Source organism: Bemisia tabaci, chromosome 2 (assembly GCF_918797505.1).
Source record: "Bemisia tabaci chromosome 2, PGI_BMITA_v3".
NCBI classification, from domain to species: Eukaryota; Metazoa; Arthropoda; class Insecta; order Hemiptera; family Aleyrodidae; genus Bemisia; species Bemisia tabaci.
In genome coordinates, this window is record NC_092794.1 from 39,273,933 (window position 1) to 39,299,337 (window position 25,405).

Consider the following 25,405-nt stretch of genomic DNA (forward strand, 5'->3'; position numbering starts at 1 on the left):
TTTTGGGGCCCCCCAAAATTTTCGGGCCCCCCCCCCCCCTTGGGGAGGAGCTGCGGACCCCAACTTTTTTTTTCAAATAGCAACTCCTATCTTGTGATACCTCATTCGGAAGAGCATAAAAAACTAAGAATTTTGGCGCAAACCGCAGATCAATATCCTAATTTTTGACCGAGTTATGATAGGTCAAAGGTCAAATTTGACCTATTTTCAAAAAATCATAACTCCGGTTCAAATTATCGTAATGAACAAAATAAAACGGGAAAATTTACCAAATTGTAAGCACTTTTAAGTAAAAATCACAGAAATTATTTCAAACTAATTTTAAGGGGGGGTTCGGACCCCCAAATACGTCAATTCAAAGGTCATTCAATTTTCCCGCGAAATAAGCCAATTTCCCCAAGATTTGCCTCCACATTAGTTCAGTAAGGTCAAAATCAGTTCAATACTACGTTGGCAAGTCCCCAAATTTCGGGAAAAGTAAAAAAAAAACGAAATTTGCGGTGATAAAATTTGACCGTTTAAATTTTTTTTTAACTTTTCCCGAAATATGGGGACTTGCCAACGTAATATTGAACTGATTTTGACCTTACTGAACTAATGTGGAGGCAAATCTTGGGGAAATTGGCTTATTTCGCGGGAAAATTGAATGACCTTTGAATTGACGTATTTGGGGGTCCGAACCCCCCCCCCCCCCTTAAAATTAGTTTGAAATAATTTCTGTGATTTTTACTTAAAAGTGCTTACAATTTGGTAAATTTTCCCGTTTTATTTTGTTCATTACGATAATTTGAACCGGAGTTATGATTTTTTGAAAATAGGTCAAATTTGACCTTTGACCTATCATAACTCGGTCAAAAATTAGGATATTGATCTGCAGTTTACGCCAAAATTCTTAGTTTTTTATGCTCTTCCGAATGAGGTATCACAAGATAGGGGTTGCTTTTTGAAAAAAAAAAGTTGGGGTCCGCAGCCCCTCCTCACGAGGGGGGGGGGGGCCAAAATTTTGGGGGGCCCCAAAAGTAGCTAACATTGATCAATGAAGATCCCCAAAGTTTCGTTTCAAAATATTAATTAGGTAAAATTTTAGAGGGGGTGGAAGGGACTTTTGGGACACCCTGTATACATGAACAATGAAAAAGACATGAAAACAAAAATGATGAATGGAGCCCCAAATGGAAGGGAAAATAATAGAGTTCAAATCATATGATCAAGCATCAAGATGCGGTGTAGAGAGACGGAGAGACGGAGAGACGGAGTGGAGGAAGATGAGCTGGGCGGAGAAAGGAGAGGTAAAAAGTCAGAAGAAATGTCAGCTGAGAGAGCAGGCGCACAGGTGCCGTTTATATTCGCACAGTCACAATCACAAGTCAATATTAGGCCTTGTCTCGACGGGCCGTTTCACGAGATTTGTCCGAGGGAAAAATCCCACTTACGAAGTTGGGAAACTTATTGAGTTAATCAATATTTTTCCCAGTACCAAGTATGGTCCTTTTACCCTTAGGACCCACTGAAAGAAGAAGTAGAAGTGTAAATATATATTGTTGCGATATTTTGTTGATTACTACATTGTTCATGTCCGTTTCTGCATAGACTCAACAAGCGTCGTCGCTCCAAAAAGCTGTTTACAAAAATGGTCACATCTCGCGAACAAAAAATTTCCAAGCGAGGTATAATACATCGATGGATGCTGAATCAAACGAGCTATCGATTAGACAACTTAAAATTCAAATCGATAAAGTAGGCTTTTTTTTGATAATTGCGGATTTGTAAAAATTGGCGAATTTAAAAGTCGAACAATTGGCAACGATGCATGTTAAAATGAATACGCCATTAAAACCATTGAGATATCTTTAACTTGTGCGTTTTTTAGAACATTTTCGTCCAAACCGTAACTTCGTAGCTCAATTTTTATGTCACTGACGGAATCTTCCTATTTCCAGCTTGACAACGCTGTATAGCGCGCGGGAAAAAATTTCGGTGAACTTGCCAATGCCGGAAAAAGGCGTGTTGCCGATATCACACACTGAATGTGGCTTGAATGTGGAAGTCATCGGCCCGATGCCCGGCAACGATTCTCAGCAACCATCGGACTAATGTTGAATTTTTTTGAACTATTCGAGTAGATTTGATGCACATCTGTTTGAAATTAACTCGAATTTGCTAAATTTCAACCGTTGGGCGATGACTTTTGACTTCCTTATTCAGCTCCTAAATTCAGCGTGTGATTGCGGCATGTCTTTTGATAGGAAACAAGAAATCCAACTTCGGGCAAAATCACTGAGAGGCGCAAAATCGCCGATTTTGAACAACCCTTTTTAAAATGTGACTAAATAAAGATCAAAATCTGCAGTTTTAGTCATTCCATATCAGACCTCTCTAATTGACCCGATCCTCTGTAAGGCGTCTGGATGCCGCCGAAAGACGCCGATGAATCTGCTTGACGATTTTGCGCGAGGACGGCACCTTAGCGGCAGAGAGACGTGGCGGAAAACGCCGGTCACGGTTCGTTTGAACCAAAGTTATGTGAAAAAACATATTAGCAGCGATTTTTATTCGGAATCTTAAAGTAGGACGTGTATACGTTAATTTAAGCCCTAAACGAAAAAATTCGGTCGAGCTCCTGGAAAATAAAATCGATTTGAAGAATTTTATACTCCTAAATTGACTGAAAATTCCTGATTTTGGAGCAGATATCCCATTAGCAGAATGAGGCAATGTTGTTTTTGTTTCAGAGTCGGGGGAGGGTGCGAATAAGTTTCGGGCACCGCATAACGAGGAATGTAAAACATAGGAGCGAAGTAGAATTTTTTATTGAATGAAGATTGTATGAATTTACTTTCAGCAAAGTTTTCGACCTCCACTGTCATTACAGGGCGTCTATTAAATTTTGAAAGCGAAAGACCGGTCAAAATGGAAGTATTTTTCACCATTTTTGTGTATCTGGTGACACTGTATGACAAACAATCAAACATCTATGGATCTTTTGAAATTTGCTCTTCCATACTGGTGGTATGGACTTGCTTTTCACCAATTTTTGAGCTTCCAGTGTCATTACAGGATGTCTAATAAATTTCGCAATTGAAAAAACGGCCGAATTGAGGTATTTTTGACGTTTTCGAAGTGATTGCGGGCAACGCACAACGAGAAATGCAAGACATAGGAACCAAGTAGTTTTTTTTATTCCTTACGGAGGGTATGAACTTACTTTGCCCAGATTCTCGGACCTCGTTTGCCACTACAAGGTGTTCAAAAATTTTTTCCAAAAACGGCCAAGTTGAGGTATTTTTTACTTTTTCGCTGCCATATCGGGTATCGTAGGACAAAGAGTATAAGAAATAGGAACAAGTAAAATTTTTATTCTATACAGACGGTGAAAACTTACTTTTCACAAATTTCTGGACCTTCATCGTCATACAGGGTGTCCAATAAAGTTTTGAAAGCGAAAAAACTGTTAAAATTGAGCTATTTGTGAAGGGTTTTCCGCCATTGTGGGCATCGCTTGGCAAAAAGTAAAAGATCTAGGAGTTTCCTGAAATTCGTCCTTCCATACTATACTGATGGTATGGACTTGCTTTCCACAAATTTTCAAATTTTTACTACTCTTATAGGCTGCTCAAAAAGTTCATTATTCGTTCAAAAACGGTGAAATTTCGATTTTTAGAGCTGCCGAGCAGAATGGTTAAGCGTTACCAAGCGAAGTAAAAGTGACATAGGAGAATAACAATTTTTTCCTTAATGTTTAAGGTGTGTGCTAGGTTTAGACCAATTTTTGAACATCTAGTGTCAAATCCCTGCCACTAACTAATATATCAAATGAAGACGTTTAAAATGCCAAAAAAAAAAAAAAAAAAAAAAAAAAAAAACGGAAAAATAACGATCTTTAGGCTCCGTGCGCGCCGGGCTAAATTATTTATTTTCAAAATCCTTTTGGCTAACGTGTTTTTTTATCACATAGAACCATTTACGACTGTGCATCATTTGGTTTGGTCCATTTAAAGAAATAAGTCCCACCTTAACCTACGGCACTGAGCGAAATCAGATAAGCCAATGCGCGCAACTACGGGTCCAACCAGGAGGGTATACAATATTGGGGACAGATGTAAGGGCTTATATTTGAGGGGGGCTACTGTCCCCTACCCCTTCCCCCTAACCATGTCTCTCCGTACTTCCTTTAAATACCGAAGCACACCCGGAGACATGCTCATCGATTCGAGCGCATTTGCAAGGCTTTTTCTGTAGGAGGGGGGGTTGGGTTTTTTTAGGGGGGGGAGGGGCTTAAAAACTTATTAGCAGCCTCCCCCAACTCTGAAACATCAAAAACAACATTGCCTCATTCTGCTAATGGGATATCTGCTCCAAAATCAGCAATTTTCAGCCAAGTTAGGAGTAAAAATCTTTAAATCGATTTTATTTTCCAGAAGCTCGACCGAATTTGTTCGTTTAGGGCTTAAATTAACGTGCACACGTCCTACTTTAACGTTCCGAAGGAAAATCGCTGGTAATATGTTTTTTCATTTAACTTTGGTTCAAACGATGAATGACCCACTGATCTGTTGCCAACAGATCGGAGCGAAGACGCTGACAAATTCCGCTATGTTTGCTGCTTTTCTTGTCGTTTTTCGAATGTATGTGATCGACAAACTTGTGAATCGATCGACAAACCTGTGAATCGATCGACAAACCCGAGAGTTGATTGACAAACCTGTGGATCGATCCGCAAAAGACGTGAATTGATCGACGAACGTGTGAATCGATCGACAAACCCGTGAATCGATCGAAAAACCTGTGAGTCGATCAACAAATCTGTTAACCAATTGCTGTCGTTGCATGGTGTTGACAAACCCAAAATCTGATAGTGGAGTAAACGATTGTTGACGTTGTGCTCAGGCAGTAAAACGTAAAAACGTAAAACAGGAACGTGCCCCTGAGCATGCTGTTAACGATCACGATGTCAACAAGCAGAAAAAAAAACATCTTCCTTATGAGTAAAATTAAAAAATTAAGTGCACAGGAGAGGTTTATGGGTCATATATAGTCAGATTAGGTTAGTTTAGGTCAGGACATGTACGGTTAGATTAGGTAGGTAAGGTTGAAGTTAGGTAGGGTAAGGTCGGGGAAAGTTGAGTTCTGTGAAAGTGGGGTAGGTCTTGTAAGGTAAAGTTGGGTGAGGTTAGGTAAAGTTGGGTAATGTTAGATAAAATTGGGTAAGGCTAGGTTCGAATTTCGTCGATCGGTTCACGTTTTGTTTTTTGGATCGATTCATGTCGATTGAATTGATACCGTTTTTCTTTTAAATTAATCGTCAATCGAATCGGTGTTGGTCGTTTCGCGGTGGTCGATTTACGTTTTTTTTTTCGATCGACTCATGTCGATCGAATCGACACCAGTTTTTTTCAATAATTTGTCCATCAAATTGGTGTCGATGGATTCACGTTTTAATTTTCCGGTTGATTCTTGTCGATCGAATCCATACCCTTCTGAAAAAAGCGCGTCCGGCCATTTCCGTGTCTCAGAACAAACTGGTCGATCAACGAAAATTCGAGAAATTGACAGCGGTCGCAGCGGAAAAAATCCACAAATTCCGCTCCTTAGGTGCCGTGCTCCAAAATGTAAGCGTCTTCTCACCCTGGACTCGGTAGCAGCGTTTTTCGCCGGCGTCTAGGCGCCGCGGAAAGACACCCCTTAGGTTTCGTACCTTTAATCCTCTGCATTAATATATATTTATGAGCCCAATAGTGCTCAACATTTAAAATCTCCAAATCCTTAATGGAATCGTCTCATTCAACCAAGATAGTTTCTTCCTCCATGGCTAAAACTTATTTTGTACCGAACTATTCGCAGGACTCTTTCGGAACATATCGACGGTTTAAGTCGGCAATCACATAACTCGATTTGTGACGTCACAGACTTCCTGTCAGACGTTATTTTTTGAAACGGAAAACTACTCAACGGCATTTCTTTAAAACTTCCGTGATTTTTCTTTTCCGCGTGCGAAGAAAATTTTGCGTAAACTTCAAGGAATGATGTCAATTTGTTATCTTTTAAAAAAAACATGAAGGTGGAAATTTTCAGACACCGCAAACGAGTTATGTGATTGCCAACTTACACCGTCGATATGTGACAGAGGAAGCAGCGCTTCTGCCCTGCCCCTCTCCATTGTTAAATGCTACATGTATAAAAAATCTACATTCCAATCAAAGTTCATAAATCCCATGATGAGAATGGCAAGCTCCGCTTTTGTGTTTCAAACAAATCTGACGTTGGGTCAGTATATTAAAGTAACGCTTTAGTTAGGACAGTCTTCACTTCAAATAATGACGAATTTGCAGGTGTCTGAAATCAAATGAATTTCGTATTTATGAGTGGAAACTACTGGGTGGACTACACACGGATATCTTCAGGTTCAGTTTTGGTTCATGATAGAACACCTATTGGAAAAGATATGACGGAATAATCTAATCTTCTGAAATACACACATTTAAATGGAAAATTCCGCCAAATGACGACACAGGGTGGTCATTTTCCTCACTTCTAAAATTACTTTTATACTATTTCGATACGAGGAAAAAATTATAAAAAATACTGTGAAATTAGCTGTTTAAGTACTTTCAGAAGACTTATTGCGGAAATTGCTTGCGAATTATTGCGTTCTACTGTCACTTCGGTGATGATTTGAGTGCCATGCTGAGATCAGCCCTTACGAAAACATAGCTGGTACTCATGAACACTGATGCGAGTGTTCCAATAGGCCTCCGTTTAATTAGAGTACTTTCATAGGGGGAGTATGGCTACTGGGTCGCATGAGACACGTAGAATAAAAAAAAATTGGCGGCGACCCCAGGCGAGAGTGGTTGAGAATGGGTTCTTGCCGACCATTGACGTTCATTATCTGCTCTATCTACTACAACCGTGCCATAGTACTCAGAAGTTTAAATTAGATATGCATTCCTCTTCAAATGTAATGCACAATCCCTGGTAAAACTGATCACCTAAAAATATAGGTGACATCGCCTCACCAACTTAGGTGAGGCGATTTTGGGAACAGGCGATATCACCTAAAATTATAGGTGTTGTCACCAAAAACTACTTGTAGGCGATGTCACCTAGCATTGTGGGGCCGTGAAAAAAGCCCCCCCCCCCCCTAAAAAAAAAATGGGTTATGTACGGGGATTATTTAAAAAAAACTGTGAAAAATGGCGTCCACGTGACTTTGTTAGGCACTTTCGTTGGAATTTTGATCTGGAAGTTTTTGCCTGCTCCGAGAATTGAACCTGAGACCTTCCGAACACTGAACGAAGACCTTACCTACGAAGCTATGCCGGCCGCCTGAAAATAGTGACGAAAAACGTGCATTTACCTTCGAATTAAACGTGCACTGCACAGCCAGGATATCTCGACCAGTTTTTATTGATTTGATCGTTTCTTACTTTAATTCATTTCAGTTTATTACTTTACTTCATTTTATTTTTTACCTGTTTTTTTCATTTTTACCTTTATTTCATTTTATATTCTTTTTTATTCAGTTTACTCTACTTTATTAATACATTCTATTTTGTTATATTCCCTATTTTATTTTTTTACTATATTTCATTTTTTTAAATTACTTTATTTTTTAATTTTTTTATTTTTCACGCTGTGTTATTTTACTTTTTTCTCTATTTTATTTTATTTTATTTTAATTTATTTTATTTTAATTTAATTTATTTTATTTTATTTTATTTTATTTTAATTTATTTTATTTTATTTTAATTTATTTTATTTTATTTTATTTTATTTACTTTGTTTCATTTTCTGACTGAACTTTATTTTTCACTTAATTTTGTTTTTTCACTTTTTTCATTTTCTAACGTCCGCTTCCAACGTATATTTTTTTTACGACATTACATGTCTTTAATCTACCTATTTTATTTTTACTTCATTCTTGTTTTTATTTTACTTAACGTTCTGAATTTACTTTTTTAGGTACATATAATTATTCTTATAGCTTCCTCCACTGTAGATATAAAAATGTTTAGCACAAAGCAAATGTTCTATTATCTACCCATAAAATTATCCAATAATAAGCTAGTTAATATTTAATTTTTCCTTATTTAATCCTGAAACTCAAATGTGACCTGTGTGATGTCACCTAGCTTCCAGGTGATGTCACCTACCTTCCAGCGACGTCACCTACCTTCTGGGTGATGTCACCTACCGTCTAGGCAATGCCACCTACCTTTTAGGCGATGTCACCTATTTTTTTGGCGATGTCACCTATTTTTTAGGTGATCAGTTTTACCAGGGATATTGGATTCAAAACTGAGAAAATATGTTGCTTAGTCAGAAACAATTTTTTTTCAAAATTGTTTTTTATAAATACCGCGACGTACTTCCTACAGCGATAACTCAACGTGGCAGACAGCTATAAACGACTGTTCAGAGCGCGTTCTGGCAGTGTACACCGCCCTTCGCCGCGTCCGAGGCGCGTTATCGCTCGCTGAAACCGGCCTAAAGCGCTGTAGTTCCGCGCTGCGATGTGAGATGGCACGCCATCTTCCGCAGCCATCCCACTTTTCCTGACGTCTCTTTACTCGGGGAAAATGCAGCATTTGTCACTTTTCATTTTTGAGACTTTTAAGAGGATTTTTCATTTTACGTGCTCACAGGGCCGAGGTGGCTCACCTCTACAAGCGTAGACCCTTGGCCGGTGAATAGGAGGCTTACTTAAATATTCCCCAAAGGACACCCGTTGCGTGGAGGGGGGTCTAGATATTTTTGGTAAAGCGGAACTACTTCATGCTATTTTAGGTTCAAAGTGAATTAATCGTAACGAGGAAAAATTGTAAAATTGAACGTATTGAAGTGCCCGATGGACTTGTGAAGTGGGGAGAAAAGAAACGGAAAAAAATGGCCTCCGGCCATGCGCGGCGCGGGCGCCCGCGGGGCTTCGCCCCCCCTCGTGGTACAAGGATCGCACAAGACTGTCTCGCAGAAGCCGGCATAGGCATTTTTACTGGAATATCTAAAAAAATACCGCCAATTTCACAAAATCATAAAGTTCGATTGGAATTTTGATCGAACGATAAAAGTTATGAAATTTTTATTCCAACCACTAAACTTTATCGAAAATCTCTTCACGACATGTGATGAATTCATATAGCAACGGTGTAAGTCGGCAATCACATAACTCGGTTTGCGACGTTGTAAACATCCTGTCATACTTTATTTTTTAAACGGAAAACCACCCAACGACAATTCTTTAAAACAGCCGTGATTTTTCTTCTCTATGCGAAAAAAATTCTGCACAAACTTCAAAGAATTATGTCAATTTGTTCTCCTTTAAAATAAAAACATAGAGGCAGATATTTTCAAACACAGCAAACGAGTTATGTGATTGCCGACTTACACCGTCGATATTCAGAATCGATACTGGTCGATATTATGAGGCATCTTCAATTAAATAATTGATTTATGATGCTTCTTGTAAAGACTACGATCCTTAAAAATCTTAGCTTTACTACGATTCATTAGGATCTATTAGAGTCTTTGGCATCATAATTTAGGTACGATTATATATTATAATCTTTCCTTAAAAACGGTGAAAAAACTATCAAAAACCTGCTTCAATCCGTAGAATCACTATTCGATGTTTATATAGTCTTAATATAAAACGGGTATTGCCCAGCATCGATCCCAAGTTTCAAAGTTGAAAGTCGAATCTCCCCGCTGGAAATGGGTCACCATCCACCCGCCGAGAACGCTACCTCCTTAGCTCGTATCCCCGTGTATTAAAACAACAACAAATATGGACCATGATAAACAAAAGCGCTTCCGTGTAGTCATTAATCATTAAATCAATCATGTTCGTGCAGTATTATTATATTCACGTTCAGTACCTCGTAAAAAGGAACCGCGAAAGATGGAATCTGCAAGGATTCTAAGTTCATTTACAACAAACATATTAGTTTCTGATAAAGATCTAAGTATTAGTTCTAGTGTTAACTTCGATGATTAATAGTATGCAAGTACTTAATTAGTCGTCTAAGTTTGATTGGTATATACCTACGGAATAATTTTGGAGATAGTATATGAAATCCTAGGTTTCATCTGATTCTAAGCACTTGCTGCTCATACCGAGGAGTCTTCCGTTCCTCGAGCGTTCAGCCCAAAAGGGCGATTTGCTTTTGGCCCCTCTTCATTTATGAGATTTGTCCAAAGATCTTTTAGGAACTCAAATTAATGCCCCAGTGATGCTTTGCGCCAACTTTCACACGATTAAACACCTTTTTACAAAACCTACAGTCCGTCATAGTGATCAAAGTGCCCTCGCCATATGACGCGTACCCCTTAAATTTTTAGTTCAGTCCAAAGATCTCTTAGGAACCTAAATCAATGACCCAGGTGGTGTGCTTGATACCCAATTTTAAAAATTAAAGGCATTTTTTTAAAATTTACAGTCCTTCAAAACGAGCTTTTCGTATGATTCTGCCAAACATCGACCTCGAATGGCGCCTACCCCCCCCCCCCCCCCCCAAATTTTAGCCTACCCCAAAATCGTTTGCAAGCATAAGGAGACCATAGATGTGGTCTTCTCTACAAATTTTGAATTAAATTGAACAGGTAAATTCTGAGATAGCGCTGTGCGCAGATTTGGGGGACGCCGGACGGACGGACACACATTTTTTCAAGTGTAGTTATTTGGACTCTCGGGACCTTCTAACATCTAGAAATGATGAAATTTCACCCTTGGAGGCTGACAATACTTCCTCTACCCTAGGAAAGCGAGAGAAATTATAATGAAAACCACTGAATGCATTTGTACACCATTATTTCTAGAGGAATCGAGCCAGAATTTGCGACCTAAAATTATCTACCTACTGCTTCTAAAGAATGAAAGTCTGAAAATGATGAACTCAAGAAATAATTCAACCGGACAGACCTCTCTGCATTTTTGACTCCACCAAGTCTCGACTCTGAAATTTTGCACACGAGTGGTCGAAGGTGTCATCAACATCTCGTGGAATTCTCAAATAAATCAAAAGATCCAATTTTGAGTTATATTGTTTTTAAAATTAAAATTTGCGCCAGAAATATTTTTTTAGTTTAGCCTCATTTTGTTATACATGGTCGGAAAGGTATTAGAGCTTTCCAACGACACCAGAACGGTTAATTTTTAATGTACTGTTTCGAAGTTACACATCAATAAAGTGGTGACATCACTCGAAAGCGGCGAACTTTCGCGAACTTTCAATGTCTTATATAAGCCCAGGGTATTCAAATCAACTCACATTTTGGATTTTTCCTAAACCTTGCATGTTCACTAAGTATACCAAATTTCATAAATTATGAGGCTGTCGCTTTTTGAAAGTGGCACCAGTTGGCACAGAATGACCCACGTCGATGATGAATGTGCAGAAGTGCTTATCTCGGAAAACACAATTTTCCAGGAGAGTAAAAAAACTGTCTACAATCCTCCTTATTGTAGGTAGAAGGGTAATAATCTTGTTGATCAGTTTAAAGAATACGTACACGATAGGATACAGCTATATAGTGTATCAAAGATAGAAACGCCTCAGGATCTCGAGAAGGACCTGGAGCTCTTTGTTAGGGTATTGCAAGATGCAGCAAGGGAAGCCACTCCGCCTCCCAGGAAATTTTTTGCAGCTCATGTTCCGAAATCACCGAGGCTCGAATATCTTTTACATCATAAAAAACACGCTAGACGTGTCTGGCTTCACAACAGAACGGCAACTAATAAGTCCATTTTCAATTACTATACAAGAGCTGTCTCAGCTGAAGCTACTAGAATTGCCGATGATAACCTAGCAACTTACATTAAAACCCTAGACGCTACACCCGCGTCCGAGTATTCGCTATGGAAAGCGACCCGATATCTTAAGCGCCCCTCTCAATACAATTCCCCACTTAGGACTAGGGAAAATGGTTGTGCTCGTTCTGATAAAGAAAAGGCAGACCTTTTTGCATTACATCTAGCAGAGGTATTTAAATACCCCATTCGCAACCTCAAGCAACAAGAAATAATGTTCATTATGATCTTGATGAACATCAGTTAATAGATCAAAACGTACAGATCCCAGAGTGCTCATTTGGAGAAGTGCGAAAATTGATAATGAAAGGGAAAAACAAGAAAGCCCCAGGGGAGGATCTCGTTACAGGGCTTCTTCTTAAAAAATTGCCGGACAAAGCAGTTCACAAACTAGAAAAGATATTCAATGCAATAATCAGACCGGAGCAAATACCGCAACAATTTAAGGAGTCAATTATAATCCTTTTCCTTAAAAAGGGTAAACCTTATGCTCAACCGTCATCATATAGACCCATTTCCCTGCTTGCAGTCATTGGAAGATTGTTCGAACGACTTTACATCGATCGCCTTTTAAAAGTCGTTAATGCAAAAAAGATATTGCCTCCCCAACAATTTGGTTTTAGAAAAGGGCGTGCAACGATTGAACAGTTAAATAGATTAACGAACTTCATCGAGAAAGCGTTAGAAAAAGGTGAATATAGTGCGGCAATTTTTTTAGATGTTGCCCAAGCATTCGACAAAGTCTCACATCAACTTTTAATCTCCATGCTTGGCAAGATTTTACCTGCCTGCCATGCCAGATTGCTAAAATCATATTTGCAGAATCGTACGTTCAAAGTTCGGGTAGGCGAGGCGTTATCAGACAGCCTCCCTATTTTAGCAGGTGTACCCCAGGGTTCGGTACTGGGTCCCTTGCTGTATCTTTTCTTTACCTCAGACATACCCCCTGCAGTACGGGATTCCATGTTAGCTAAATACGCGGACGATACAGCGTATGCGGCGTCCAATTTATCCCAAGAAGTAGCTCTAGACATACTCCAAGAAAATTTAACTTCGGTATATGACTGGTGTCAAGAGAAAGGCATAGTTATGAATCCTTCTAAATTCGTTTTAATTATCTTTTCAAACCTAATAATAAACAATAACTTATTTTTACAATATGGAGATGTCATCATCCCCATATCAAATTTTGCTAAATATCTGGGCCTTATGTCGATTGTAAATTGAAGTGGAAACACCACATTAAGCTAAAACGTCAGGAATGCAACTGGAAAAGTCGCCTTTAGTGGTTGGTGGGAGGTCGTTCTCCATTATCCCTTGGCAATAAGTTGCTTATTTATAAGCAGCTTATTAGACCTGTCTGGGCATATGGATGCCAGATATGGGGAACGGCTGCTCCCACGAACATTAAGATGATCCAGACACTTCAAAATAAAATACTCCGTAGAATCTGTGGGGCACACAGGTATGAACGAAACAGGGATATCCACAGAGATCTCGGCATTGAGCCTGTGGGAGACTTTATCACAAAAATTTCCTCTCGCTATGAGGCTCGTCTACATAGACACACTAATGAGGAAGCAATTACGTTGCTAGATAACAGTAAAGAAATTAGAAGATTAAAAAGACGCAAACCATGGGAGCTGGCCACTCCTCGATTTGATCTGTATTTTTAATTATACTATGCTCCCCTTTTCTTACATCATCTTTACATTAATTTTCATTTTCATTTGTATCACTGATTTTCATACTCATTTATATGTGTGTTAGTTTTTGTTAGGGGCGGGGAGGGTTATTTAGTGGTAGTTTCACTACTTATACTCACCTCTGTTTCCTTTTCTTTCAAGAATTAAGAAACTACTCTGTTGTCTCTTGTATACTGATTTATTACATTGTAACGGTATTGTATATAATTCCTTTGGAAGTTTACAAAATAAAAATCTAAAAAAAAAAAAAAAAAAAAAAAAAAAAAAAAAAAAAAAAATGCAACTTTGTATTTTGCCATGAGAACTGTACTGTAGCTCTGCTTTTTTTGCTTTGGCGGGGAAAACTGAGTTCTGGCAACTACTGCTCGCATGTGCCAGGAATGAGCGGTCAGTCTCACCCCCCAACAGCCACAATTAGCTGACAGGGGTTCAAGAGGGTCACCCACACCCCGCACACACGAGATTGAGGCATGCTCGATGGTCAGCAGCGCGCAAGTGGGTTCGGACCCCGACTAAAAACCTCAATCCCCCCCCCCCCCACCCCAGTCACAAGGACTGGTGGTTTCCCGGCGAGACATCCCGACCAGACGAGGCAGGCCCGATCTTTCCTCTCGCGGGTATGCTCTGAACCTTGAGAAAATCAATCATTTATGAAGAGAAAAACTGTGTCAACCGACTGTTTCTGTAATTTCAGTCTGACAATGAGGTAAAATCAGTGAAAAAAATTAATATGACACCGGAACTCTAATGTTCCGACTTAGCAGGTAGCCGGAACTCTAAAAAAGTAGGAACACGATTTATCTCTTTCCCGCTGAAACGGTCGAAAAGGTTGCAAGGCTGTGGCAACATGGCACGGAGGCGAGAAAGATCCGGGCGAGAGATCCGGTGGTCTTTGCGCGGGATATTTGAACGGTGCGATTGAACCTGATAATTTTGGGTAGCCGTATCCCCCTAAAAATAGAGTTACAAAATTGATTTTTGGACTTACAAAACGTTACAAAACACTTACAAAACATTGGCATTATCGAAATTTATCGATCGCAAAGTGGAGGGCTGGCGTCCAATTTTGACAAGCCGTTTAAGTAGTAGAGAAATAGGAATTTAAGGCCAACAGGTTAAAGCCAAATTGTGCAAAAAATATGAATTAAACTGCAATGTTGTGGGGCGGGTATTGTAGAATGTGGCAACGTTGTAAAAAGTATTGTATGTTACCCGTTCATTTTCCGGGTTATGCAATGGTGTATGTAGCCCCTCAATTTGTTGGATATGCAATTGTGAATGTTACCTTTTCAACTTATAGGTTATGCAACAGTGTTGCCCGACGGTGTACAAAAATAAATGATTTAATTATCGGCAAAACTTTTTTTGGAAAGTTATTGTTACCGTTTGAAAACATCCATTTTTGAAAACATCCACGTTTAAAAACGTTCATGTTTAAAAACTTCCACGTTTTTAAAGTCCATGTTTAAAAACATCCTTGTTCAAAAACGTCCACGTTTAAAGACGTCCATGTTTCAAAACGTCAATGTTTAAAAACGACCGCGTTTAAAAACGTCAGGGTTAAAAATTGTTCGGGTTGTCAACCACAAATATCGATTAATATCCGGATCTGTGACAAGTGTAGCAAACCGTTCTTTCGGAAACGTTACTACTAGAGTACCTGTATAGGGAGAGTAGCGACAGATCTGAAACTCCGAAAGTCCATCAGGCCTTCACCGATGCCTCCGCGAATAAAGTTAGGGCCCAAAAGGGCAGCCAACCTATGAATTTCGAATGTCCAGAGCGATTTACAAATACAATTGTTACGAACCGTCGTTTAGAAAGCATGTATTTGGTTTACTTTTTGCATAAATTTACTTATTTTTGCGAAAGAACGCTCATTTATGTACATTCTTAGCCATCTTGGTTAGAATTGAAATCTGTAGCCTGGCAGTGAAATTTTGTGTGTTAGAAGTTGCTCAGAAGGGTGGCTGCACTTTTGGGCCCTAAGCCCTCCATGAACCGATCTGTCGCTACTCTCCCTATACAGGTACTCTAGTTACTACTGCTGCTGGAACCAGAGGTGGAACTAATGTCTTTATCTGAACCACACATAAGATTTTATCTATATTTGTTTTCAGCTTGGTACTTACTTTTCCATTCCTTGAAAGAAACGAATGATTCAAACTCTAAGTTTTTAGAGATGACACTTATGTCATGTTTGTCTCTGAGGTGGTGAAGAATTTTTGACTTTGTATTAAAAGAACTTTGTGGCGATTAGGCGTCGCACAGCGCCAAAGAGCGCTATAAAAGCGACTCATATATATATATATATATATATATATATATATATATATATATATATATATATATATTAAAAGAACATTTAGGACCGGCACAAACGCAGCACTGAAACTTAGGTGTAAGAGTTTCATTTGCAATTGCACCTGGGTGGTCATTTTTCAAGTGTCTCTTGAGACTTTGCTTGTGAGTAAAACCTCGATAACATTGTTGACACACAAAAGCCATCACGGTGAAAGTTTAAATGAACATACGTACTTATTCCCTCGGCTTGGTGTCGGAACTCCAAACTACTTATTCTAACCACATTCTCTCGGTGTAGGAAAACTGAATAAACTGATAAGCGAGACCAAACAAAACAGAACATGCAGCGTTGCAAGTGGCCAATATTCGTACTATGCTCGCTCAGGGTCTAGACGTTCGTAACGAGAGCTAGACACGGCCGAAATCTGGTCAGACGGCTCAGACGCCACCCTGGAAACCCCGTGCGCGCGGCTGAGCCAAATGATCTTTTTCGCGACCCTTTCTCCGTGGCCCGTGGCACCGATGTCGCATGCATTTCTTTTTCACTTTTAACTTTTCCTTTCCGTGTTTCCGTCGATCTTAATGACATGAGACATGACAGCCGCGAAGGGGTATGAAGTCCTGCCTTTCATCTAATTGACGACGCACTCGTGGGCCCTGAGCCATCCTTGATTTTATAGTATGTTGAATCTTTGGGTTCAATTTGGCGTCGTGGCTGGTTAAGAGGCCAGCGACAGAGCGAAGGATTTTGCATCGCATGATCGAGAGATAAAAAATTCGGTTTAACTTTAAAGAAAAATTTTACTGATATTTATTTGCGACAGACCTTGGTAATTATAGAGGCGGTTTAATGAATTTTAATAATTTTGGCAACTTCTCAATTTTTCCGGCACAGAAACGAGTGCAAGGGGCTGTTTGTGAATCAGAGAATGTGTACTTCTCGTGAAGTACTTCTGAAATACGGACTTCTTCGGGCTGGAGGAGGTGGAAAATTAAAAATATTTCACTCATTTTTCGTGATCACGTGAAGCTTTCAATTGTTTTATTTCTAAATAATTTGCTCCCGTTATTTGTTCACCGTGAAAGGCACCTTTTGAAGGGGTTTCTTCCTTAAAATTCGGAAGATCAAGTATGTTAAAAACCACCTTAAATACTTCACAAGTATGCCTCTCGTTACATTTACATAATTCCTTACTCTCTCTCTTAAAACAATGTAAAAAATATACTGTGACAGGGTGAAGGGGGCGTGGTGCGTGACTCATTTTATTACACTACATTACATCACGTGGAAGTATAGTGACTCTCATTCACTTGTTGTGTAAAATATCAAGGTATTACCCGCTGAATCGATGACTGATGATAAGTAATTTTCGAGAAGATGGTTTCATGGAGAAAACTGAGTATTAGCGGTGTCTGAGGAGTATCTCACAAGCAATTTTTCGTTTCTGCAAAATATGTTTCTTGAGGATTTACGGTAAATCCTCAAGAAATTCATATTTACAACAGACTATGGTAAATCATTTACCATAGTCCGTTGTAAATATGAATCGAAGACTTGTTTTGGCTGTCGATTAATACCTATGCAGATATGTTTTGGCTATTCTTTGGTTTCTAATTTTTGCTTAAAATATCACTGGCTGATTCCTCAAAAAAATACTGCAGTATTTAGTATGTATATGACAAGTACCTATGCTGAATTGACAGCCAAGACTGCAACAAATTCTAAACATTTTGAAAAGCCCAGCTTCCGGCGGGCAAAGTGAGCGAAAACCCCTATGCGCCCAACTTGATTCGCGAAGAAAGCAATTTTTCACTTTGATGCTTGCAGTAAGTGATGATCATTAATGCCTAAAAACACAAGTATGTAAGTTTCGGTACACGTTTTTGCAGGCCCTCACGTGATAACAGAGGGCAAATTCTCAGATCATTGAGAAGCCTATAGTTTATGGCTTTTAAGATGGGTCGAAAGCGGCATGTGCCCACCTTGATGAGGGAAGTACCTAAAGCCAGTATTCAATCATTTCAAAAATTTTATTAGAAAATCTCGTTTATTTTCATTTTTCATAGCACTAAGAAATGTTCACGGGCATCAGGATGGCAAAATTTCATGAAAAATAAAATCTTGAAATTTCACGTAAAATATTTCATGAAATTTCAGAAATATATAAAAGAAATTGAAAAATACAGAATCCTTTTCATGTTTCGCGAAATGCAAACATTGTGACTTCCCTCTACTTTTGTGTGTTTGAGTGCGGGTTGCATACTCTAGTCCCTGAAAAATATGAAATATTTCACAGCCTCGTGAAATTTCATGAAATATATTACTGAAATTTCCAAGCTTTCATTTCTTTCTTACGTTTCATGCCACCCTGATGGGCATGGCAGCATTTTAACACCGTCTAGGATTTTGTAGGATACCTACTGAGCTGGCCAACTGATGAAATAGGTATAACAAAAAAAAACCGAATGACGTTGCAGAACGAGGTGTTAAGGTCCTTGAAGATTAAGAGTGAATTTCAAGTGAAGATGATGGGTATTTTCACAGAACAGCAACTATGCTATTTCGACAGCAGCGGCCGCTGTTAAATCGAAGGCAGCGTGAACGTCAATCTGATGGGGAACCGGCGTTTACGCCAGCAGCTGCGCTGCCAGTGTAACAGACTATTTGATGTAGGTTGAGCAGATTTTGCTGTCGTTGTTACATTCATTCACTGACAATGTGACTGCAAAGCGCCTGTTATAATAACAGACAAAGGTAATGTTATTTTAATAACCAGGATGCTGTGCCGTTTTTAACAGCCAAAGGCTGTTCTTTTAGCAGTCACGACGATTAAAATGGCAGAATTTTTATTTCCGTGTTACTATCTTTATCGATGACTAAAAACCCGTACTTGTCCTGCCAGCACACCGAGCAGATGTGTCTGAAATCTTCGTACGTGAAATCTGTGTTGACGTGATCGTCGTAGATTTGTCGCAAGTTTGTATTATCCTGTTTAAAAACTACGAGCAGGTTAGTGTTATCACGAATCAATTGTTTCGGTATGCGAGAATAAGTTTGACACAAGTAGAAACTATCGACCGAGCTGTGCCTTCCCATACTGAAATAATCCCGCATCGCATTTTGTTTGTCACAGGTGACATCATCGAAAATGAAGACCGAGCCGGATGCGGCATCGTTTGGTGGAACAATCTCGGCCGTGTCCGAATAGACGTTGTATCCGAGACCGTCGATTCCGTCGAAAATCTGACGCAGTTCTTCGTACTTGGGTTGGAACGGTGTCTTGGAGTACAAGTACACGTTGCGGAACTTCAATCCGTTCGGATGTTGTAGCAAGCAAACCATCACGTTTGTTTTACCGCAGTTGGACGGTCCGGCGACAATGCAACGGATACTGTCCGGTGACAGTTCACTGTGTCGTCGTCGTCGTCGTCGTCGTTGTGGTCGGTTTTCATTTTGCTTCTTCCGTTTGTCGAGGTTCGGGACTCGCAATGACTTTCTTTGCTTGACGAGTCGCATCGTATTCGTTCCCTATTTTATCGGACAGTAGTTTTTTACTTCTCCGTATAAATAGTATGGACATTTTCGTCAGAGTATGTCACCGAGAAGATTATCAACTTGCAGCAAAACCAATCGAGGACGTGGACTATTAAACTCGTTGATAAATTCACTACCGTTCGAACTACACTTACCGGGCGACTACAGGTACTGCGGACCGGGCACTTGCCTCGCAGAACGATTGAAACGCGGAGATCCGGGTATAAATCCGCTCGACGAAGCTTGCAAGTCCCACGACATCGCTTACAGTAAGATTAAAAACACCACCGAGAGGAACAAAGCCGATCTCATACTTGCGGACAGAGCTTGGGAACGTGTGAAAGCGTCCGACTCATCGTTGGGTGAAACAGCGGCAGCATACGCCGCAACGAACACTATGAAACTCGAAGCCAAACTCGGAATGGGACTAAACAAGACGGTGGCAGCGAAAAAACCGAAACCTAAGAAGAAGAAGAGAGCGTCGAAGAAGAAGACGAAACCGGTGGAGCGGTTGATCGAACGAATCTTGGCTCTCCCAAAGATGGGTGCCGGGGCGTCGAAAACGAAGAAGAAGAAACCGGCGGAGCGAATCTTGGCTATCCCGAAAGTAGGGAGAAAATGGGAACTTAACTCGGTAAAAAATCCAACAGCGTTGCATGATGGTGCAGAAAAATACGAATTAAATTACAGTGTTGTATAGGGACTATTGTTAAATATTGCAACGCTGTAAGGAAGAAAGTATTGCATGTTGCCCCTTCAATGATGGGGTTATGCAATCGTGTAATGTAGCTCCTTCAATCTGCGGTTTATGCAATGGTGTATTTTTCAAGATGGCGTAGCAGCGTTGCCGGACGGTGCACTTAAATAAATGATAAATTTATTGGTGAAATTTTGCAACATCGTATTTTACAGTGTTGCCAGATGGGGCGAGAAATTAGTAAATTTTTCGGTACAGTGTTGCCAGATTGTGCAAAAAATTCGGATTTTTGGACTTGTAAAAATTTTCGGTTTCGGAAGACCGTATCTAACAGTATGGGCCTGGTATCGGATACTGTAGATTAGGGTCTGATTCGGGAAATTGAAAATTTTTTGGAAAATTACCCTCGTCCGATCCGTTGCGGAATCGATGCGATTCTTTTCGACTATCGCAGATCGGAACACCGTACTGACCGAATTTTTATACGACTTTTCGTTCCCGAGATTTCTGACTTGTAAAATTTTCGGCTTCGAAAGACCGTATTTTACAGTATGGGGCTGGTATCGGAGACTGGAGATTAGGGTCTGATTTGGTAATTTTCATTCTTTAGTAGTGTGCGCTTGGAAATGCGTACGGGAACCTTGTGTTTTGCGATGAGCGACTGGGATTGGATATTGCAATATTCAGTTTGATGAATCAAAAATTTTTATCATTTTTTTTTTGTTAGATATTTACAGTTAAAGTTACAGTTTAAAAACAGTTCGCGTTTAGAAAACGCAAACGAGTTCAGAAAACGCAAACGCGTTCAGAAAACGCAAACGCAAACGCGTTCAGAAAACACAACGCGTTCAGAAAACGCAAACGCAATAGCGTTTTGAACACGTACACGTTCAGAAAACGTGCGCGTTCTAAAAACGTGAGGGTTGTCAACCACAAACATCGATCCCTTCTCCTTCTCCGAACTTTAAATCAACACTTACGTCATCGACTTTCCGATTGTTATTTTTCCGGGCCATCCTGATGAAACGGAACTTGCAGTCGGATGATATGTACTTAGAGTACAGGTACGGAGCGGAGCAAATAAGCGCCAGTAAACTCAAGATGGATAGAAGAACGTCCGTCAAGGTAGAGGGTGCGCATTTGATTTCCGGACAGACCGGGCACATTGTGATGTTTGCTTCGGATGAGTTTTCCGCTACCGTTGTGGAATTCACTCCAACAACAGCAATGATGATGGTGATGAGAAATATTTTATCAATCATGATTTTTTCCTTGCGATAATGAGAAGAGAATGCATACTATTTATACGAAATCTTTACTATAGAGAGCCGCTTTCCTCTCTCTGGTGTATAATACTATGCAAATCGCACTCAAAAGTCTGCATATCTTCCAGTCCACTTCGTCTACTTTCTTGTACCCCTGCTTTAAGAAGTACATTATTTCATGCTCGTCTGCGACACGTTCTAGGAGATGGCAAAATCTTTCCGTTATCTCAACTAACCCATAACACCCGACGGGATCGGAAGTGTCTATTGAGCTGAGTTTAAGATGCTGGAACAACTTGTCAGGAAAAAGGACTCTGGCAAACTTGTTCAAAAGCTCTGCTCGTATTCCTGGAATCTTGAAAGAGAGAGCCTCATATACCGTGTCCAAGGTGTTCATCGCTCTAATCGATTGTGATTTGAGGGTTGGAGCGTCCATACTTGACGAGTTCTTGTTTTGAAATGATCGATCACACTTCCTCGACACTATTTATACGTTTCCTGACTAGAATTGTTAATTTTTCCCACTTGTATGAAAGCGTAGTTTTATATTACTACTACAAATTATGACTACACGGTTTGTCCGAGTGTAATTGAGTCTGGTGATTAGCAAATACTACTATATTTACTTTGATTTAAATTACAACGACACACTTTGTCCGAGTGTAACCGAATCTGGTGATTAAGAAATACTACTATATTAACTTTGATCTAAATCATGAATACAAACTTTCTCCGAGTGTAACCGAGTTTGGTGGTGAACGAATACTACTACTATATTTACCCTGAGGTAAATTATGACTTTACAGTTTCTTTTCAGTCAGTTATGAAAAGTGTAAATTTGTCTCCGAGCGAAAGTTCATCGGTCTAGGTTTTGATGACATTAGAAAACGTCAAGTTTAAAATAGTTATCACTTGTTCACTCTGAAATCTTTTCCATGAACAGAATCTAGCAAACGTAAAGATAGTATAGATTTTCTGTTGTGACAAACTCAGAAAACATAGAGCTTAAAATAGTATCACTTGTTCGCTCTGAAATTTTCTCAATGAACAGAATCCATCAAACGTAAAGATAGTGTAGATTTTCTGTGGTGACTAACGCAGAAAACCCCGCGCTTAAAATAATATCAGTTGTTCGCTATGAAATTTTCTTAATGAGCAAAATCTAGCAAACGTTAAGATAGAGTAGATTTCCTTTTCTTACCGACTCGGCAAACGTATAGCTTAAAATAGTATCTTTATCGTGGCTGCTCAAGAACAAACACAACAGATTGTTGAAACTTTCATCCAATGTGATATTTGTGATGAATTTTATAAACAAGGTGAAAAGCACGAACACTGTGCGGAACAAATTAAGAAGGAGGAGGGTATCAACGATGAAACGAATATTAAACAGAAGCACAGCGCGCTCATCCATTGTGATCTTTGTGATGAGTTTTAAGCGGAGGGAGAGAATCATGAGCAATCTCCCAAACATATTGAAAAGATGTCCACCATGAAGGACACCTCATCACCTACCGATGACAACAACGATGTGAATCAAGAATATTGTGACACGTGCAAGATATCATACCATAAAAGAGAAAAACATGAAGAATCTGCAAGTCACATACGAAATTTGTTTGAGTCTAAAGTACCGATTGTTCAAGTCGAGACTGCTTGTCAAAGCAGGTTGAAAACATTTTTCATCACAAACCTCCAACCGGAGATTCTCATCATCGATGACTACCTAGTAACAGCTAAAGACCTCGTGATTGGAAAAATTAAAGAAGAACTCACCGGCGAGGCATTGAAGGTTAATATACTAGTTTACGTCGAGTACGAGAAAGCTGACGATAAGGACAAGGAAGGAATGTAGTTGAAGAAGTTTAAGACTAAAAACGAAGCTATTTTCGCGTCAACGGATCTGGACGAGTATTATGAAAAGTTCGGGGCCAAGATCAATTAAGAGTCATTCGATTTTCACATGAACGGATCCGGGTGGGTGCTGAAGAAGATACAGGGTATGGAGCTACGTGTCAACCGCTACTACGATTTACATCGAGGAAGAACGTACGTTAAGGTGCCATTTTCGACAAAGCATGTTGTCAATGTAAATAACGGTGAATCAGGCGATTGTTTCCGGTACGCAATGTTGGGAAAGTTCGTCCCGAAGGAAGCGCAGAATAAGTATCATCCGGAAAAATATGTAGATATACGCAATCATTACGATTTCTCGGTCGTTCGATTCCCCACGAGCATAGATGATATTATCAAATTCGAGAAAAGGAACAACGTATCGGTTTCGGTATTTGGGCTCCATGAGAGTTTGGTGTCCAACAAGAATAAGTATACAGTTTACCCAATTCAAGTTGCCGACCCGGAAAGAGAGGACCACACCGACCTTCTATCTCTCTCAACCCCCCAACCTTTCAGTTACCATTATTGCTGGATCAAGAACTTCGAACAACTTGTACGTAAACAGTTGACAAAACATCACGGACAAATCTACATCTGCAAGAAATGCTTTACGTACAAGTACTCGATGGAGCAATTGAATCAACATAAAGTTCTTTGCTCTTTGGTAAGCAAAGACGCATTTCTAGCTTCATTTCCTGACGAGCGATACCTCAAGTTCAAAAATCACCATAAGGAAATAAAACATAATTATGTAATTTATGCAGACTTTGAAGCCTACTTGGAACAACTTTATGGTGACTCGGAGCACCCAGTTTCTGCGTATAGGCGCCACATCTCAAATTCTTACGCTTACCTCCTCAACAAGGAGGATCCCGAATTTAAAATGACGGAACCAAAACTGTACCGTGTCGAGGAAGCACATATCAAATTTCTGGACGATATAATCACTCTCGTAGGAAGAATCAGTGAGAGTTACAACGACAAAGAGGGAAAAATAATCATGACACATGAAGACCGGGCCTCATTTGAAGCGGAAAATAGGTGTGGACGTTGCGAGGTGGATTTCTCACAACCAGGTATCGTAAAGGTAAGGGATCATGACCATCAAAAGAGAGCGGGAGGAAAAACAGGGTCCAATTATCGAAAGGCGCTATGATCAAATTACAATCTGATATTCCGGCATTAAAAATGTGTCGGAGTCGTCCTGCACAATGGTAGTAGGTACGATTTCAGCGAGGTAGTGCTGGCACTGAACAAGTATCCTCATCGCGTCGACATAATACCACACACGGAGGAAAATTACACCAGTATGACGGTCCATCTCGGAAACAGGTTTTCGATCCAGGTCATCGACTCGTTCCGTTTCCTCCCCGCATCGTTGGATAAACTGGTTCAGACGATCCCGCGCGAATATTTCGTTCGCACGAGGAAGCTCACTCGCACAGACACTGAGTTCGACATGGCTTGCCGGAAAGCTCCTTTCCCGTACGATTACGTTGACAATCCGGCCAAGCTGAACGAGCCGCGTCCACGACCGCGAGAAGCTTTCTTCAACACCCTGACTCAAGCGGACATCTCTGAAGAAGAATACGAACGATTTCTCCAAGTGTGGCAAACTTTCAATTTCCGTAATCTCGGCGAGTATTCAGATTTCTACTTGCGACTCGACGTGTGCCTCCTCAGCGATGTGTTCGAGGAGTTCCGACTCTTTGGAATGAAAAACTATGGTTTGGACTTTGCCAACTACTTAACGCTACCCGGTTTCGCTTTCGACGGCTTCTTAAAAATAACTAATGTGATAATTTAACTCTTCAATGATATGGATACGGTATTCATGATCATGAGCTCGATCCGAGGCGGGATAACACAGGTGGTAAAACGGCACGCTCTCGCAAACAATCCTTTGATACCGGATCAGTTTGATCCTAAAAAACCAGTGAATTATATACAATACTTAGATGTGACGGCACTTTACGCACACACCATGAGAAAACATCTGCCCTACGATAACTACACTTGGTTCCGGAAGGAGAAGAGTTGCTAACTCTGGCGAAAACTATAATCAACCATCCCGACGACGCTCCTTTCGGGTACATACTCGATGTAGATATTGAATATCCAGAACACCTCCACGACCTGCACAAGGACCTTCCGTTCTTGTGCAAGAACGAAATACCACCATCGGGAGCGGGGAAA

The 25,405-nt window shown here is 40.0% G+C and overlaps 2 protein-coding genes across 7 annotated transcripts in view; both read left to right on the forward strand.

The window, feature by feature from the left end:
* The window catches only part of LOC109041769 (cytosolic carboxypeptidase 2), a 302,746-nt gene that overhangs the window by 239,004 nt on the left and 38,337 nt on the right, over positions 1-25,405 (forward strand). The gene's annotated exons all lie outside the window — the stretch shown is intronic.
* Positions 23,260-24,374, forward strand: LOC140224088 (uncharacterized). The gene has a single exon (XM_072297304.1). It carries the CDS (start codon positions 23,277-23,279, stop codon positions 24,363-24,365), a length of 1,089 nt encoding a protein of 362 aa, XP_072153405.1. The 5' UTR covers positions 23,260-23,276; the 3' UTR covers positions 24,366-24,374.